The 19,998-nt window shown below is 42.4% G+C and overlaps 1 protein-coding gene across 1 annotated transcript; it reads left to right on the top strand.

Annotated features, from left to right (window-relative positions):
• Positions 1-11: 11 nt before the first annotated feature.
• Positions 12-18,217, top strand: LOC124120378 (WD repeat-containing protein 46-like). The gene is made up of 15 exons (XM_046483188.2): positions 12-126; positions 1,436-1,678; positions 3,639-3,719; positions 3,987-4,099; positions 4,675-4,762; positions 7,046-7,107; positions 8,063-8,167; positions 10,051-10,201; positions 11,557-11,692; positions 12,803-12,902; positions 13,379-13,532; positions 14,325-14,472; positions 15,431-15,525; positions 16,189-16,284; positions 17,935-18,217. The coding sequence occupies exons 1-15, from the start codon at positions 73-75 to the stop codon at positions 18,163-18,165; spliced, it is 1,857 nt and encodes a 618-aa protein (XP_046339144.2). The 5' UTR covers positions 12-72; the 3' UTR covers positions 18,166-18,217.
• Positions 18,218-19,998: the final 1,781 nt, after the last annotated feature.

Raw genomic sequence — 19,998 nt, 5'->3', positions numbered from 1 at the left:
GCCATGCGCACATTACCGGAAGTTTACAGTGTAAATCAAGTGCACGTGGGAAGACAGTACATTTTTTGTGAAATGGATTCACGTGTGACTAGCAGTCTGCCTACTAAGACAAATGTCAACACGAAAGTAGGACATGTTTTATAGATATTCACATTTATGTTCCTGTCAAATGAATTAATAAAATAAGTATCAGCTATGAACACATTTCGTGATTAATTTTCACTTCCAGTACAGAATATCGTCAATATGATCAGCTGATGGCAGTGATGCCTGGTCATGCTAGAAGAAATAACGTGATGTATTTACGTTTGTTACAAAGTTTTAAACTTAGAGTTGCACAGTACAACAGCTGCTATTTGATAGCTATTTCTACTTCGTTTTATTCTCATATATCTCCAAAAGACAGGAGCAAATTAAACATGACAGTTGACATGCTCTGACAGGGTTGTAGGGAAGTTCATAACCAAACTAATTCGTAGTCAAGGAGAATGTTTAGAGACCCTGATCGCCTCTGTGGCCTCGTGGATAGAGAGTCTGCCTGGAGAGCGGACAGTTGTGGGTTCGATACTGGTCGGGTAGCCCAGTGGTTAAAGCGTTCGCTCGTCACGCTGAAGACCCGGGTTCGATTCCCGACATGGGTACAATGTGTGAAGCCCATTTCTGGTGTCCCCCGCTGTGATATTGCTGGAATATTGCTAAAAGCGGCGTAAAACCATACTCACTCACTCGCTCGATACTGGCCGCGTCATACGACAGATGTTGAATGATCTAACATGTTGTTACCCTGCCTGTCGTTACAGAGCTGAAACAAATGCTGGCCGGCTCGGAGTTGGTATACTGTGACTGAGAGGGATATTCACTATAGATGCATTTATCTTGAATGCAACGTTAAAACCCTATTCACCTCACCTCACCTTACCTTACTGGCAAGATTTTGAAGTGATACTGAATACACTTATAAAAATGACCACCTTCGTAGTCTAGTGGTTCTGCGTCCGACCGGATAGCGGAAGGTCCAAGGTTCGATCCCCGGCCACGTCATACCAAAAGACATTATAAGATGGTATTTGTTCTTACTCTGTCTGGCGCTCGGCATAAAGGGTCCAAATCAAGGACTGGTCAGCATGGATCGGTATGCTGTGTCTGAGTGGGGTATTCATGTTAAACTGCGGCATGGTATCTCAGTGGGCTAGCACTATAAAATGGCATCAGTCCGGACTAGTACAAGCAGCCACACACACAAACACACGTGCATCCACGTCGCAATAAAAGTGCAATGATCTTGGACGCGACGTTAAACCCCATTTCACCTCACCTCACCTCACCTCACCTCACCTCACCTCACCTCACCTCACCTCACCTCACTAATACAAATAGATTGATTTACATGTTATCAGGGTTATAATGTACATAAAACATAATATATATTTTTCAGGTAAAGAAACACAAGAAGAAGAAGAAAAATAAGGAGAACAGTAAACAGAATGAAACAAAGACGTTTGTGCCAGATTTAGACAATTTAACAGGCAACAAAAATAAAAAGCGTTTCTTTAAGTGGAAATCTAAACATAAGCAATTGTTTACTAAAGGCGAGGGAAAACCAACACAAGAAAAACCTGGGCGGAAAAAGACACACGGGAAACACAAGACTGACAAGGTTGTCAAATCCCTGCGAGAGGTAAGTTTACCTTACAGACGTTTAACAATACTTCACATATACTGGGAAAAAGCTGTTACTTACATATGAAATCCTTGTGTATCAAATAGTTAGTGACATCATTTAAGCCCTGTATATTAACGAACATTTTTAGTGTTGCAACAAGGAAATCATGTTTCTTCATGCTGTTTGTGTCGGTGAATCTGAAGCCTCAATTTGGTTCCAAATAAATTGTGACGGTTGCTACCATATTTCTTTCACAAGCGTCCTTGAACTTGAACTTGGAGTCCTGATATACTGTAAATATTAAGATTAACGCGAGCGTGAATTAAATGCCAAAAATGCGAGAGCTCTTTGCTTGCATTAATAAACATCGCATTTATATCAACAATAAGACATTTTGGATAGCAGAAATACCAACTTAGACATACTCTGAAAACAAACAACTATGTATTCCACATCACTGTTTATTGAGCAGCACTTGTAACAAGTATATAAACAATGTCATTCAAACATAACACATCCTTTAATTGTCACTGATGGGGTCAATCACTGATCACACCTGCAAGTCCAGACAGACGCCACCCACGCAACACAGTGTCTTTGTTCTTTGCGTCTGCGTCAAAGGCCGACACAAGCCAGAGTGCATGTATTGTTTTAGCGGAAGTGCTCTACTCAGCGCTAATAAGCGGTGCTATTTGGTGTGTGATTGGATTAATGTAAGGTTGGATTAAGGTGAGGATTCTCCTGTAAACCTGACAGAGGACATTTTCCAGACAGACACCACCCACGCAACACAGTGTCTTTGTTCTCTGCGTCTGCGTCAAAGGCTGACACGAGCCAGAGCGCATGTATTGTTTTAGCGGAAGTGCTCTACTCAATAATAAGCGGTGCTATTTGGTTTGTGATTGAGGATTCTCCTGTAAACCTGACACAGGACATTTTCCTGACAGACACTACCCTTGCAACACAGTGTCTTTGTTCTTTGCGTCTGCGTCAAAGGCTGACACGAGCCAGAGCGCATGTATTGTTTTAGCGGAAGTGCTCTACTCAATAATAAGCGGTGCTATTTGGTTTGTGATTGAGGATTCTCCTGTAAACCTGACAGAGGACATTTTCCAGACAGACACTACCCTTGCAACACAGTGTCTTTGTTCTTTGCGTCTGCGTCAAAGGCTGACACGAGCCAGAGCGCATGTATTGTTTAAGCGGAAGTGCTCTACTCAATAATAAGCGGTGCTATTTGGTTTGTGATTGGATTAAGGTGAGGATTCTCCTGTAAACCTGTCAGAGGACATTTTCTTTAGATATATCCACTGTTGCTTGAGAGGAGGAGGGGTGTCGTATTCATACTGAGTCGCATTTTTGGCCAGGGGCTGGCGGTCGCATTCTTTTGGAGACGCATTAATTTCACGATAAACAGTATTTGGTCAAGGAGGCCCATTGAATGTTTTTGCTTAGACAGCATAATACATCACCTACCTTCCATGCAGTCAGCTCAGAAGCTGCTTGTGCAATAGAGTTACATTATGAAAGGCTAAAGGCAACTGAAAAGCCTCCGCCTGTGTCCCAGTCATCAACTCTAGGGTGCCGCAATTCTCTGTGCAGAGTTGTGTCCCTTAGTCAGGCCTGACATTTGTGATCTTGGGTTTGAATCCCAGATTTACCCTGATTATGTTTCTAGGTTTGTTGACACTTTGGACATCACCATGATCGGGGCGGTGGGGTAGCCTAGTGGATAAAGCGTTTGTTCGTCACGCTGAATGCCTGGGTTCGATTCCCCTCATGGGTACTATGTGTGAAGACCATTTCTGGTGTCCTCGCTGTGATATTGCTGGAATATTGCTAAAAGTAAAAGCGGAATAAAACCATATACACTGACTCACACGTCACAATGATCACTTAAGGTTTCCCTCCCTCACCAAGCTGACATGCTGTGAACTGAAACCCAACTCACTCACTCTCTCACTCACTGTTCCAGGAAGAAGATCCCTACCCAGGGGATGCCCCTGTAGATGAGGAGAAGCTGAAGAAGTACCAGCGATCTGAGAAACTGACCACTGTAAGTACCTGGGCACTTCCGGGATATACCGCGGTGATATTCAGTCCCAGATCTACCGTAAATGTAAAACCAATCCCAATTGCAGGGATCGATGCTCATGATATCAATCACTGGACTGTCTGGTCCGGACTTAATTATTTGCAGACCGCCGTCATATAATTGAAATATTGGTGAGTGCAGTGTTAAAGAAAAAACAAACAAACATGCAAACGCACTGTAGGTCCTATGATTCTACTGTGTGTTGATTGTGACCCTGTTACTCTTCAGACAGAGGCGCGGACCAGGTTGGACAGTCACAGGTTGAGGCAGGAGGAGCGGAGGGTGGACTTCGCTGTGTCCCAGGCTGCCAGGGCGGAGCTGCTGCTTCAAGAGGAGAGTGGGTAGGTGGGGGCAGGGGGGGGACGTAATTCTCTTGGGTGTAATGTAAGAGCGGGGGAAAGGGGGGGCATATTCATTCTCTTCAACGTCATGTTTAAACACAAGTGGAAGGTTTCATTAGGAAAAGGGTTCATTTAACTGACATTCTTTACTCTTTGTTTTAGAATGTTTTTATGATTGGACCACAGCCACACAAAATATGAGGTCTGTCCAAAGTTATGCATTGTATTAAGTCTCCAATCTAATATTAAACAAGACCTGGACCCATTCGACACCCGATTTTTGTTTTGAGTTTGCTCCCAGCTCAACGATGCTAAATATAGAAAGCCAATCAAATTACACTGTTTTCCACGATTAAACCAATCATCCATATCACCCACGTCTATCTTGACTTTTATGTGCCGTCACAAATACAGCTCCAAGATGTTGATATCTTAACATTTACTGGTGAAGTCCGAAATGAACTGTGGTGGCAAATGGGTCCAGGGGATGGGCCATCAAAGAAGGGAGACATAATGTGCTGGATAATTGAGGATTTCATCATTATAAATGTAATGCCTGTTGCATCATGTTGCAGATTCCTAGAAGCAGAGGAAGGGGAGACAACTGTTGACATAACACAGCAAGATATCGTCGACTCGGTCGACATTCTCAGTGCCCAGAAGGTGAGTTGATGGAAGACTTGACCACCGGACAAAACTATGTTCTTTTTGTGTTTCTGTACATCATGTGTATTAGGTGAACTAGATATACCGTATTCGACGTAATAAGCGCCCCGCTCTAATAAGCGCCCACGGCGATATTTGCTTATTAATTGGCAAGTGAACAATCCCAATTAGCACCGCTTCCGATTGATCAATGTACCCAAGACTTATTTATTCCTGTATAATACGTACTCGTGTGTTACATGCACCCTTAATTGTGGGCAATTAAATTCTGGAAAAATATATCTGTCGCATATAAACAATTCAGGCTGTCAGCAAAAAACCATAAAATTTAGCTTTCAACTCTGTTTTTTCAACCAAAATAATAGTCTGATAAGAGCCCCCTATATCTAATTTTGAGAGCGCCCTGGGCGCTTATTACGTCAAATACGATAACAAGCTTTGCTATCATTTGTGTCGTTTAACATTAATTCTACATAGAAATGTTTATCTTCGAAATTGATTGCCAGAAAGAAGGAAGTGATTCTTCTCTCACATTGTTATCTCCCCTGTATAACTGACCTCAAAATGTCGGCAACTGACCAAGCTGACTTTAACATGTTGTAATAGGACCTGCATGTACAAGCAGTGTCAATCACTGTCAAACACTTTACCTCCCAATATATCACAGTACTTATCGCAATACAGATACCTGTATCGTAAGGTCTTCAGCAACCCATGCTTGTCGTAAGAGGCGACTAATGGGATCGGGCTTATGATAGGGTTTCTTATCAGCGAATATGGTTCTATGCTGCTTTTAGCGATATTCTAGCAATATAACGATGGGGGACACCAGAAATGGGCTTCACACATTGTACCCATGTGGGAATCGAACCCAGCCTTCATCGTGACAAGCGACCGTTTTAATCACTATACCAGTAGAGGACGTAATGTGTACGCGAGACGGCTCTCCCGTCTCGCGTACAAGTGACCAACTGGGAGGGGTCACTCGTATGCGTGACGGCCTGTCAGTGGACCATGGATTTCTGCATGTTGCACAAAAATGTCTCTACAAGCGTTATTTGTGAAAATATTAAAACAAAATTAAGTACAGTTATTGATCATTCTACTAGTTATCGAATGACATGAAAAAAATGTGATAAGAAAAATAATTAACGGTCAAATTGGGAGAAAAATGTGCAAAAATCGAGCAAAATGTTCTGTTTTTGACAGCAATTTTCTCCTATGTACATATTTTTAAGAAACTAACACGTAGTATTTTCTAAAAGCTTCTTCATCGTAGAGTTACAAAATATATAAATTATTTCACGCACACCCATTTTCCATCGCGTTGAAACATGTTTACTTTCTTCGAAACTGCGCGAACCGTCTTGCGTACAAGTGACTGGTCGACAAGCCGATAAAGGGAGGTAACCGATGCCTGACTAAAATGTTCAATCGGAACATCCGTCTTTTTACACTAAATGTGTCTGAATCAGAATGATGCGTATAATATGCACGATATTTATTAAGCGCGTAGTTTCGTGGTTAGAACAAGGAGGAAATGTATTTTGATCACGTATTAGGAAAACAATTTTGCAGTGGGTAATATATTTTTAGGTGGAAGTAAAATAGTTGGAAAACAAAGTATTTCTGTGAAATAATGAGTAATGCTTGGTATCGAACGACATAAAATATTGAAAAGTAAATTAAAAGAGTCAAATTTGGGGATTTTGGACAGCGATTTTGTATACTATCCCCCCAGGGCTTCTTATCAATCTCTTTAATGCTGGAATTACTCTCCTGGACATGTCACTTTCCATGTATATACCATGACCCGTGAAGATCCGGGTTCAAATAGGTCTTTGACAACCCATGATTGCCATGAGAGTTGACTAACAGGATCTGGTGGTCGGGCTCGCTGATTTGGTTGATCTTGTCATCGTATCCCAATTGATTTTTCACAAACCACTGTCACATAGCTGAAATATTGCTGAGTGCGGCTTTAAACAACAAACAAAACAAAAACCTGAATCATAATATTTTGCGATACAATTATTATGCCAATACACAGACCTAACAATAAGCTGATCCTAGATACTTCCAGAACTCCAACACCATGCTGTATGTCTGTCATTTTAGCATATGATATATAGAAATGTCTCAATCAAAGTATGGTGGTCACAAGCGCTCTTATATTTTCAAAAGTTGTTATTTGTAACTGGCATCCGTATTATCTCAATATCATGTTGATATGGTTCTTATCTGTTGTGTTATTAATCTAAAATTATTTATTTGTTTCAGTATTTTCAACTGACGTTAAAAGACTTTGGTCCATATCGGTTAAACTACTCACGAAATGGGAGGTGTGTATGGACTACAACATAGAGAAATACAGTCTTTAAATATTAGAATTGTTTTGATACTCATCTGAAAATAAAACTGTTTTCGAGGCAAGCGAATCCACTAGTCTATATCATAGCCTAGTTTCTACCCTTGCCACACCAAGGCCACTTTTCTTGGCTCGACCCTGGCGCCACCTCATGTACGTCACGAGTTGTGCTCCTTGTAATGAAAACGCGATATCCAATCAGATTGCTGTTTTATCTCATATAGCTTCACTAAGATAGCGACTACCATAGGGGACGACCTAGTCGATCAGATAATGAAAACATTCGCGATTTCAACCCTGACACAAAAACAATGGCAATCGTTTGGGGGTTTAAAAGATGAAAAAGACATGTCAACAAAGATGTAATGGATGTTGATTTTGTGAAACGTTCTCTGATTGATTTATCGATATGTGCGATAGTCCAATCATATTTAGCACAGGAAAGTGGGCATGGTGTGGCAAGGGTAGAAACAAGACTTTGATAAAAAGGCTAGTGGACGCTCTTGCCTCAGGAAGATGGTTCTGAGGTAATGTAACTCAAGTTGATAAGAAACACACTGTGATAAAGAATATATATTTATGGCACAGGACTAATCTTAGGGGAAAAAACATACTGAAAATTGTTTTGTGTTCATAATAAAACTGATTGTTATGTCAATTCAAACATAACCTAAGCTAATGACAACATTGCGGTTGTATAGCACCCTCATATACCTTAATAGTTAGAACAAACTCAAAACACTTTGATAAACACCATTTTCATGATATCAACATGTTCTAGATGCAAATTATCTCTCCATTTTATTTTTCAGAGGATTGATTTGTCAGAAATGTTGTGGGGGAGAATTTTCCGGCTGCCAGCTTTTGTTGATGGCACATTTGCTTGTTGCCATAGTTACTGTACACTGAATGACAGCTATTGTTTACAGACATCTCTTGTTGGGAGGGGCCAAAGGTCACATGGCTGCCTTTGACTGGCAGACAAAGAAACTTATGTGCGAGTTCAATGTCATGGAAACTGTCAATGACATCAAGTAGGTATTTATAGTAAAAATAATAAAACATACAACTTTATGGATAACAACTTTTGGTTTATTGCTTTAGTGGCGCTTCGATGTAGATTCTATCATTCCAGCTTGAGAACCGTGTAAGAATATAATAAAATGTCACTAATGCAATAAATCAGTAGTTGTTTTCCATTAAGTTGTAACTTTTTTTATTTATTTATTCTAAATGCATAATAAGATTGGATAAGTTTAAAAAAAAATAAATTTTATATTACATTGTGTATTTATATACTTATCATATCTCACATGCTATATGCCCCCCGACCCTCCCCGCATCACGGCCCCTCCAGCCTGTTAGCTCTAAGACAGAGAATGATGTGGCAGGGGTAGTCAGGTGATCAGGTCTTGTAAGGTCACAACGCACAGGATTACAGTGCGTGACCCATTTCTTGGGGTGGTGACCCTGGTGATACTGGGATGTGTTGAGGTGAAATGTTTTTAGAAGCATAAGGATCGAAAGAAGAAGTGCATAGTGAGGGATAGGATAAGTATATAAATATACAATTTAGTGTAAAATGTACAGTTACTATGATAACTACATTAATATGGTTTGCTCTTGTCCTCGGGACTAGGGGGCGGTCGGGTAGCCTAGTGGTTAAAGCGTTCGCTCGTCACGCCGAAGACCCGGGTTCGATCCCGACATGGGTACAGTGTGTGAAGCCCATTTCTGGTGTCCCCCGCCGTGATATTGCTGGAATATTGCTAAAAGCGGCGTAAAACCAAACTCACTCACTCACTCACTCACTCCTCGGGACTAGTGTTGGAGAAAAAACAAATTTGTGGGGCTGCAAATACTGAACAAGTGCGGATCCAGCAATTTTAAAAGCGAAGGGTCCAAAGTAGGGCTGTTACGATTCACTCGCGTATTCGGTGAATTGAACCGTATCCATTCATGAATTGAATTCGTTATTCGTGGCAAATAGAATCGAATATTTATGAATATGCAATCATGTGCATTTACATACCCTGTACCTAAAAATATCCATGAGAACATATTATATGCATAGATGTCTTCAAAAGACAACACTCTCATAATATTTAATTTGACGTTATTGTGGTCACTGGTCATTGTCGCATTTGAGCAGATACTAGTACCTGGATAAGTACAGTATATAAATGTATAATATATTAATGATTAACAAACCATGTCAAATAATTTATGATGTTATTGTTTCACTGAGTATAACAAATAATACATCGACTGCTGACTTGTTATTGTATTCGTGAATTAATATTCGTATTCTTTACTCTATATTCGTGATATGAATCGTATTCGCCTCATAGTGTATTCGTTGCAGCCCTAGTCCAAGTATCAAAATCCCCTCTCAGTGGAGGAGGGTTGTGTGAGGAGAGATTATCTACAGCATACTACATTTTGTTTTCAAAAGGGTGGGTCCGGACCCCATGGACCTCCCCTCTGGCTCCGCCTATGCTGAAGTTGTCATTATAAATATACTGCTCCACTCTTGATGGGGATATTTTTGTCCTTCCATGATACACAAAACTGATTCCCGTATGACATGTGTATATTTATATAGAACAATATATCTGATTATCCTTATAAATAGTTGAGCAGTATTGACATTGAATGCGAGCTATACATAAACATAGGCGGATACAGCTTTTTTGAAAAGGGGGGGTGCACAGTTAAGATCTATTTATTGTCTTTTGCGGTAATTTATACAGAAATAAAGATTTTTTTCGAAATAAAAAGGGGGGGTGCCCATGATAAATACCTCTTATTAGATCACAGTGTGGTGACACAATCGTGCCTGTTTCCCATTTGCTTGCTTCGTCCTAGATGAATCCATGTCTGCCCAACTAGTTCAGGTGACACATTATCTCCCTAGGTGGCTCCACCAGGAGACAATGTTTGCTGTTGCCCAGCGACAGTGGACGTATATCTATGACAACCAGGGCATCGAGCTGCACTGCCTGAAGGCCATTGACACGGCCCTGCGGATGGAGTTCCTGCCCTACCACTTCCTCCTGGCCACCGCGGTGAGTAGGCGTAAGATTCCAGCACCGTGACGAGGCGATGTAAGAATCCAGCACTGTGACGAGTCAATGTAAGATTCCCAGTCACAGTAGCGAGTAGATGAGATGATAGAGGATATTTCGTGGGTCTCGTGAAATATCATGTTTCACTTATCGCGTGATGGGGTAAAGGAGAGTGAAGATATAAAGAATACTAAACGAGCTCCCGTGTAATACCAATTTTATGAAACGAGTGAATAGTTCTGGTATCTGACCATCCAACGGTCCACCTTTAGAATTCAGGCGTCCGTTCCACAAAATTATCGTAGCGTTAAGGTTATCGCAACTCATATACTTAACTTAGACCAACGACTGTCGTTGCGCTACCGTACGATTGTGGAACAGGGCCTTGCACCTCAAAGTTTACAATCACGTCACAATACCTGATGACGTAATTTGTGGAATTTTGTTGCAAGATCCTTCGGCGAAACAATGCCATGTGACGTCAACCTAGCAACAAGGTTGCTGGGGTCATCGAGTGTGCATAAGCTCCTCTCAGTGATCTATCATCTCCACATGCAATGTCGTTGAATAAGCCAAGGGATGTTGAGAGCTTTCAATATTTGTTCGTGAAACGTGTTCCGAGAGTACATGAGCACGAGTTTTGGTATTACACAATGTGTAATACAGCTGTATGTTTATTAAACGGGTGATCTCTTCACAGGCAAGTAATAAATCTCCTTTCCTCTGTCATGCGATGAGAGAAACATGATATTTCTAGAGAACCATGAATACCCTATTTTTTATATACTTTGTGTGTAGTTGTCTACCGGAATGATTGTTTTTTTCATTACAAATGTAAAACCTTGAAACATAAATTCCCCTACCTATCACGCTGGAACGTTTCACCACCCCTTGTTATTGCAACTTAAAAAGTAGTTCCGAGTTTGCAATATCTTAAAAAATATAATAAAAGTAATAAAAAATATTTGAGGTCACTAAAGTTCTTTATCATACATTTGGATATGATTATATACAAAATCGACGTAAAAATAAATATTCTTGAAAGCTGGGAAGCTGTTTGAATAAAAGGTATGACCATCTGTCATTGTTTTGCTTGACAATGAGGAACTAACGTAAAAAGGAAGTAAAAAAATTGTGCACGGGCCAGACTCTTACGACAAAGGGAGACAATTTGCAGGGAGGTAACTCTTGTATGAAAATAGTTCCGTCAAAGCGTTCTGTTCACTGCAGTGAAATATCAAGTGTTATGTCAACTGCAATGAAAATATCACTTTTCTCAACTTCAGAAAACTCATCTTTCTCACTGAAGTATATAATAAATATCTTAAAGTCAGTTATGTTTCCCTGTATACCAGAGTGCAAAGGGTTTCCTGACGTACGTGGACACGTCAGTAGGGAAGAAGGTGGCCGGAGTCTACACCCACAGTGGCCGCCTGGACGTTATGTGTCAGAACCGCAGCAACGCCGTGGTCCACCTCGGACACCCCGGAGGTAAGAGCAAGCATTTGAGGCCATGACAACCAAGTTCCCCAGACAAGGGATCCCCAGACCTGCCCACCATATGACCCAGACAACAAATCACTCAACAGCTTTTGTCAACCATTAATGGTTTAAGAGCAGACGTCACTATGCCATAATGTACGCCATGGACAAGGCAGTGTTGCCATCCCATGACTCCTGGTCTGTGACGGGGATAGCCAAGTGGTAAAAGTGTTCACTCATAATGCATGGGCCATTGGTTCCGTTCTCTGTAAAACCTAGTCATGGTGTTCACGCCTCAATATGGAAAAATATTGTTAAAGACAGAGCTCCAGATAAGCTGCGTATCTGCGTAAAATACGCATCAGAAATGCAGAAATAAACATTAAAATAAAAACCAAGCGTATCAAGTACGCAACGAACATTACAGATACGCTACAAAAATAAAACTTGTGCATATCATCAAAATATTGTGAAGTAACCCTGCGTATTCGATTAGCAAATCAGCAACTTATTTTGAAATTATAAACAGGCATTCCGTCAACCTTGCCAAACTCCACGATTTACATCATGATCATTTGCCATCACACTTTCTTGTGGAAGTATCGTGGTATTTTTGAGTCCTATAAAGCTCTCGAAACCCACACGACACCAGTTTGCAGGGACTAGATGATTAGTGTTTTTAAATATTTAACTTAAATACGCACATGTGTAAAAACTAGTGGGTAACAGAAATTTGAATACCCAGATAGAATTACTGATACCCAATGATTTTAGAATGCATGGGTAAAATGTCCACTACACCAAAAGCTTATCAGGAGCTCTGAAAAGAGCTTTAAGGCTACAGGGAGCACGAGTGCTGCAATTTGCTGTGCAGAGTTGCACTCCAAGGGTATGACAAAAACCTGTGATAGTGGGTTCAAATCGTTGTTTGTCCCGATTATGTTTTTAGGTTTGTCACCACCATACCCATGCTCGTGGGTTTCACCAAAGTGGTAAGCATCTCAAGACCTGCATCACTTCGGGCTTTCCTCCCACATTGAGCTGACACACTGTGATATAATTGGAATACTGTTCAACGCTGCGTTAAACCCAACTCACTTTTGCTATTTGTGTGTGCAGGTACAGTGACATTGTGGACTCCTAATCTGAAGAGCTATGCAGCCAAGATGCTGTGTCACATTGGGGGCGTTAGATCCCTGGCCATTGACAACTCGGGGAAGTAAGTGTTTGAATTAAAATTCATTTTACAGTACTACTTCTTGACTGTATGGACAAGAGTTCTGCATTATTCACACCCTGGAATAATTGAACTACTGATACTCAGCAAATGAAATTTCAGTTTAAACATGGTCTGATAGTCTGTCCTTGAACCATATTTATTTTCCTTTTCGCACAGCCATTACTGTAATGCTAGGGCCCTAAAATGGCTAAATGAAGTATCTAGATTTTCCAAAGGTTCATGAATCTCTCATACCTCTGGGGCTCCTTTGGAATTTAAATGTAACTGCTTATTTTCATCACAATTATACAGTTTCAAAGACAAAGTGTTGGTTTAACGGTCTGTGTTTCAGTCAAAACTTTCTGTATTTCCAATTCCTGCCCAACTCACTCACTCACTCACTCACTCACTCACTCACTCACTCACTCACTCACTCACTCACTCACTCACTCACTCACTCACTCACTTACTTTTAGGTACATGGCCTCCTCTGGGATTGATGGGAAGATGAAGATCTGGGATCTGCGGATGTACAGGATGCTGCAGAGTTACAAGCTACAAACAGGGGCGGGATCCCTTGCCTTCAGTCAGCAGGGCATGATCGCAGCTGGCACGGGCAACGTCGTCCAGGTCAGACACTCCTAACCACGTAATATGACTGATATATACCACTCAATAGAAGTTAGAAAACACCCATTTACTACAATTAATCTGTCATGGCAATGAGTGTTCAGGAATTGGGTGTTCTTAACTTCTTCTGAGTAGTATAGGGGCGGTTGGGTAGCCTTGTGGTTAAAGCGTTTGCTCGTCACGCCGACGTTGTCTTTTGATAGTTTGGGATTGAAAAAAAATAAATTTTTTTGAGTTTCAATGGCAACCAAACTTGGCACATAATGTCATCTCACAGTATTGAATACATTTCCTTTTCTTGTTGGTAAGTTCTGCATTGCTTGAGTGTATGTTCCTCCAAAAGTGTCATGGACACAGTTGTTGCATTCACTGACTTACTTCATGCAGAAACACAACTCATTACAAATACAACAGTGTAACTGATCTTAAACCTACTCAACTGTATAAACACTATATTCTTGTCAACCATACTCTGTACTTCACTTGCTTGATAACGGTGTTAGAACCTACACTGAAACCATCGCTCCTTATTGTAATAAAGAAGTTGTTCGTCCATATGTCTCATCCTTACTCATTACAAATACAGTTACATATTCTATCATAATCTGCAGATGGCAAAACAAGACAAGTAATAACTGGTGTATTTCCAAGTATTTATTTTCAATGGCACTTACAGGCCATTCCTGGTATTTGGCATTGATATTGCAGGAAGATGCATAAATCTCTTTTCACATCCTTTGAGGTTAAGTTGTCACAGGTGCATGTGTACATGGTGTACATGGATGATTTCAGGTATTTAAGGACTGCTGTCAGCAGAGAGTTACCTCCCCTTACATGCAGCATCGCATCCCATCCTCCATCAGGGGTGTACAGTTCTGTCCATATGAGGATGTTCTTGGTGTGAGCCACTCGGAAGGATTTGCCAGCCTTCTTGTTCCAGGTTAGTCTCCTATGTGCATTCCTTGTCAAGGGACCCTTGAGGATCCGGGTTTGATTCGGTCTTCTGCAACAATCCTTGTCGTATGAGGCGACAAACGAGATCGGATGGTCAGGCTTGCGGACTTAGTTCATGCATGTCTTTGTATGCTCATGATATCAATCATTAGATTGTCTGGTTACAGTCCGCCATCATATAGCTGGAATATTGCTGAGTGCGGCGTTAAACAACAAACGTCGTTGTCCATGTCATGAGAAGCAACAGGAAGTGAGGTCACAAGGCCTGACTAGCAGCTGTACTCACACGGTACAGATATCCCTAAGGACCACATCCACCCCACCCCAGTTATTGGTCTTCAGTAACCCATGCTTGCCGTAAAAGGCGACTAGGCTTGTCGTAAGAGGCGACTAACGGGATCAGGTAGTCAGGCTCGCTGACTTGGTTGATGCATGTCATCAATCCCAATTGTGTAGATCGATGCTCATGATGTCAATCACTGGATTGTCTGGTCCATACTCAGTTATTTACAGACCGACATCATAGCTGGAATATTTCCGAGTGTGGCATTAAACAACAAATAAACAAACAAACAAATATTCATAATCTGTCAGCACTATAAACGTGTTCAGTGAATTCACAAATGAGATGACCTGCTGTGACTAAACGACTTGTTAGTCAAGCCAAAAATATAACTCAGAAATTCCAGCCAAGTTCGCCAACTTGGGTGGCAACTGGACTTTTATCGTCCATTAACTCTCTTGCCTCGGGAAGATCCCCAAATTATGCTGACACACTAAGATATAATCAAAATACTTCAAGTGGTGTGAAACCCAACTCACTCACTGCGAGATGGTTCTGTGGGATAAGCCATAGATCAGCTCACGCAGCAGACATGGGTCCTCACTCCTCAGTTAGAGCTTTTCTATCTGCATGGCCTTTATATCTATTTGTGTTTGTGCAGGGTCTGGAGAGGCCAACTTTGATGCTCTGGAGGTGAATCCATACCAGACCAAGAAACAGCGGCGACAGGCCGAGGTCAAGATGCTGCTGGACAAGGTATGTCTCTTTTTCCTTGCTCGGGACCACCTCTGTCGCTAATAGAGCGGAAGTGTCTGCCTACAGATCGGAAGGTTGGTGGTCCCATCCTCGGCCGCGTCATGCCAAAAGAGTGCAGTCGGGTAGCCTAGTGGTTAAAGCGTTCGCTCATCAACAGAAGACCCAGGTTCGATTCCCGACATGGGTACAATGTGTGAAGCCCATTTCTGGTGTCCCCCGCCGTGATATTGCTGGAATATTGCTAAAAGCGGCGTAAAACAATACTCACTCACTCATGCTTAAAGATTTGTTTTTATGTGTTAATGCCTGGTGCTCGGCATAAGGGGATATAACAAGGACTGGTCAACTCAGAGTCAGTATGATGTGTCTGAATGGGGAGGATTTTATTGGTTTGAGATCAGCATGTAATTCGTTAATGTTTAGCAGGTCCTCATTTATTTTTTAAACAGAGAAGGGCACTTCATTGTTTTTCCTACTCATCGAGGTATGTGATTGCTCCATGAATCACAGGCACCATGAAATAAATTGAATATTTTTGACTGCAGTTTGTTATGGGGTCAGTGCACATGTTCTCTATATTTGTATGGATAACTGGGATTTGATGTCTGTACTCTGCTAGTGCAGGAACTTGTGTTGCAATGTATCACATGATTTCCTTTACAGATACCCATAGATATGATCACCCTGGACACCAAGAAAGTGGGTCAGATTGAGGCGAAGAGCTACGACGAGATGATCAAAGAGAAGAATAAACTGGAGGTAAGTCTTACATCCTCGAGATATGAGCAGAGAGTTCATGCAGCATGTGCAGCAGCTAAAGCACATGGCAGGTGAAGCCTTCACAGCTGGAGCACATGGCAGGTGAAGCCTTCACAGCTAAAGCACATGGCAGGTGAAGCCTTCATGGCTGGAGCACATGGCAGGTGAAGCCTTCGTAGCTGGAGCACATGGCAAGTTAAGCCTTCACCGCTGGAGCACATGGCAAGTTAAGCCTTCATAGCTGGAGCACATGGCAGGTGAATCCTTCACAGCTGGAGCACATGGCAAGTGAAGCCTTCACAGCTGGAGCACATGGCAGGTGAAGCCTTCACAGCTGGAGCACATGGCAAGTGAAGCCTTCACAGCTGGAGCACATGGCAGGTGAAGCCTTCACAGCTGGAGCACATGGCAGGTGAAGCCTTCACAGCTGGAGCACATGGCAGGTGAAGCCTTCACAGCTGGAGCACATGGCAGGTGAAGCCTTCACAGCTGGAGCACATGGCCGGTGAAGCCTTCATAGCTGGAGCACATGGCAGGTGAAGCCTTCACAGCTGGAGCACATGGCAGGTGAAGCCTTCACAGCTGGAGCACATGGCAGGTGAAGCCTTCACAGCTGGAGCACATGGCAGGTGAAGCCTTCACAGCTGGAGCACATGGCGGGTGAAGCCTTCACAGCTGGAGCACATGGCAGGTGAAGCCTTCACAGCTGGAGCACATGGCAAGTGAAGCCTTCATGGCTGGAGCACATGGCAAGTGAAGCCTTCACAGCTGGAGCACATGGCAGGTGAAGCCTTCACAGCCGAGGCACATGGCAGGTGATGCCTTCACAGCTGGAGCACATGGCAAGTGAAGCCTTCACAGCTGGAGCACATGGCAGGTGAAGCCTTCACAGCTGGAGCACATGGCAAGTGAAGCCTTCACAGCTGGAGCACATGGCAGGTGAAGTGAAGCCTTCACAGCTGGAGCACATGGCAGGTGAAGCCTTCACAGCTGGAGCACATGGCAAGTGAAGCCTTCACAGCTGGAGCACATGGCAGGTGAAGCCTTCACAGCTGGAGCACATGGCATGTGAAGCCTTCACAGCCGAGGCACATGGCAGGTGATGCCTTCACAGCTGGAGCACATGGCAAGTGAAGCCTTCACAGCTGGAGCACATGGCAGGTGAAGCCTTCACAGCTGGAGCACATGGCAAGTGAAGCCTTCATGGCTGGAGCACATGGCAAGTGAAGCCTTCACAGCTGGAGCACATGGCAGTTGAAGCCTTCACAGCCGAGGCACATGGCAGGTGATGCCTTCACAGCTGGAACACATGACAGGTGAAGCCTTCACAGCCGAGGCACATGGCAAGTGAAGCCTTCACAGCTGGAGCACATGGCAAGTGAAGCCTTCACAGCTGGAACACATGGCAGGTGAAGTGAAGCCTTCACAGCTGGAGCACATGGCAGGTGAAGCCTTCACAGCTGGAGCACATGGCAAGTGAAGCCTTCACAGCTGGAGCACATGGCAGGTGAAGCCTTCACAGCTGGAGCACATGGCAGGTGAAGCCTTCACAGCTGGAGCACATGGCAGGTGAAGCTGTGATGTAACTGTAATCTGGTCAAAGCGGTGTTAAATGCAACTAACTCACTCACTATTCATTTTGATTTTCAGTTTCTGAAGGTGGAGAAGACAGAGTTCACTCCTCGTTACAAGATGCGAGGTGGCAGCAAGGCGGGGAAAGTGGAACACAGGAAGCAAGAGGTCAAGGACACTGTGAGAAGAGAAGTAGCTCGTGAGTCAAACAAACTGAAACAGGAGCAGTCCCGAGAGCAGACGAGAAATGAAGGTCGCGGCAAGCTTCAACATGGAGTCCTTAACAGATTCAGCAAGAAGAATGTGTAGCTGAAGCAGTATCAGTGTATCATGTGTAAATAAAATGTTCATTCAGTTTGTTTCTGAGCCTTTTGAGTGTAATTATTATAAGCAGTGTGTGAAGGTGGAATTTGAAGGTGGCTGGTACTTCAAGCCTGGTCTGAGGTTGTGTTTATTTGGGTAATAATATCGGAATGGTAGTGCATGGTGGTATTTGTTGCAACACGTTCACCTAGCTACAAGCAGAACACTTGGTATTTGCACGTCTGTCAGATCTTACCCCTAGTTTTCATTTTTATCATGTTGTTTACCAAAAGTTTGTCCGAAAATTCAGTGTGGGTGGTTTTTTTTAGTTTTTTTTTTAATTATTAACTTCAAAGTAGTACTGTAACTAATGAATGAACAAAAAGCCCGTAGGTCACGCCATCACGGAAGTATGATTGTGAGACGTTACCCAATGATAATTGATTGGGATTTTTGTTAGAATATAGACTTGTATACATAAACTACTCAACATTTGCTAAGGATCACACCTTGACTATTTTGGTCCTTAGCTATTGGTTGAATAGCATATTATTCAGAATATCTTATGAACTTCAATGACAAATTCTTGAGTTTTTTTCATTTCACTAAATGTTTGTCAAAAGACTTTTCTTTTCTTGAACACTGCATACTACAAAATAAGGCCTTACATATGTGTTACATCAAAGGTCAGTGGTATTCAAGTCAAGGTCAAATAGGGTTGGTTGTGTTATAGACCAGTAAGTACCCTTTGAATTGTTTAATCCTGATGCTTGGGTACAGGACAACCGACTACAGAGTCCAAGGTCAAAGTCGTAAACATGTTTCCGGCAATGAACATACTTTCCACACAACACACAGAGTATTTATATGTTGATTTGAAGCCTTCACAGCTAGAGCACATGGCTGAATCATTTGCCAAGTTAGAGAAAAAGAAATAATTGTAAGGTATTTGCTGTGTTTAGTGCCCCAACCTGACAAGTGACCCAATATGACTCTGAATGAGGTCCGCCCACTGGCACGTACCATCGTGTAATTAATACGATCGATATGTGTGTGTCCTGTTTTGGCTAACAACGAGTTCCAGTGGCGAGTTCAATAACACACAGGCAGGGGGCCCAGCCGTCTAAGGCGCCGCGATTAGCTGTGCAGGGTTACATCCCTTGGGCACGCCAGAAACCTGTGATTGTGGGTTCGAATCCCGGTTCGCCCCGATTATGTTTCTAGGTTTGTCAGCACCATACCGATGCTCGTGGGTTTCACCGAAATGGTAAACGTCTAAGACCTGCATCACTTTGGGATTTCCTCCCACATTAAGCTGACACGCCGTGATATGACTGGAAGACTGTTAAAAGCGGCGTTAAACCAAACCCACTCACTCACTCACTTGCTGTGCAAATGGAATACTTTTTTTAACCCAGAGAGCAATAATGAATAGTGTCAAGTCATTCATCAAATGATTGTGAAGGTTGAGACTTTAACATTGTGATAGTTGACTCCATGACGTAGTCCTTAAATCATCCCACGTCATGGTTTATGGGGTTTCAGCATGCTGTTTGTTTATAATTATCTTCTATCAAACAACTTTTAGAGAAATCTGGTATCGACTTGTCACACTGACCTCTTAATAGCCTTATAAGCAACATGTGTCGACAGGAGAGTAGTCAATTTCATCGTTATAACTTGCACAACATGAGTACTCCCTCTATACCTGTAAGCAACCAAGATGTTTGTCCAGGTTCTGTGCATATCCAACTTGTCTCCCACGTTTTGTGAGTTGGTTCAAATTATCCTCTATTACCAGTAGATGAGCGCTCCCTAAAAAAACTGAATTTTCTTCTG

The sequence above is a fragment of the Haliotis rufescens genome, unplaced genomic scaffold (assembly GCF_023055435.1).
Source record: "Haliotis rufescens isolate VD_foot unplaced genomic scaffold, xgHalRufe1.0.p SCAF_8, whole genome shotgun sequence".
Lineage (NCBI taxonomy): Eukaryota > Metazoa > Mollusca > Gastropoda > Lepetellida > Haliotidae > Haliotis > Haliotis rufescens.
This window is presented reverse-complemented; position numbering and strand designations above follow the sequence as displayed.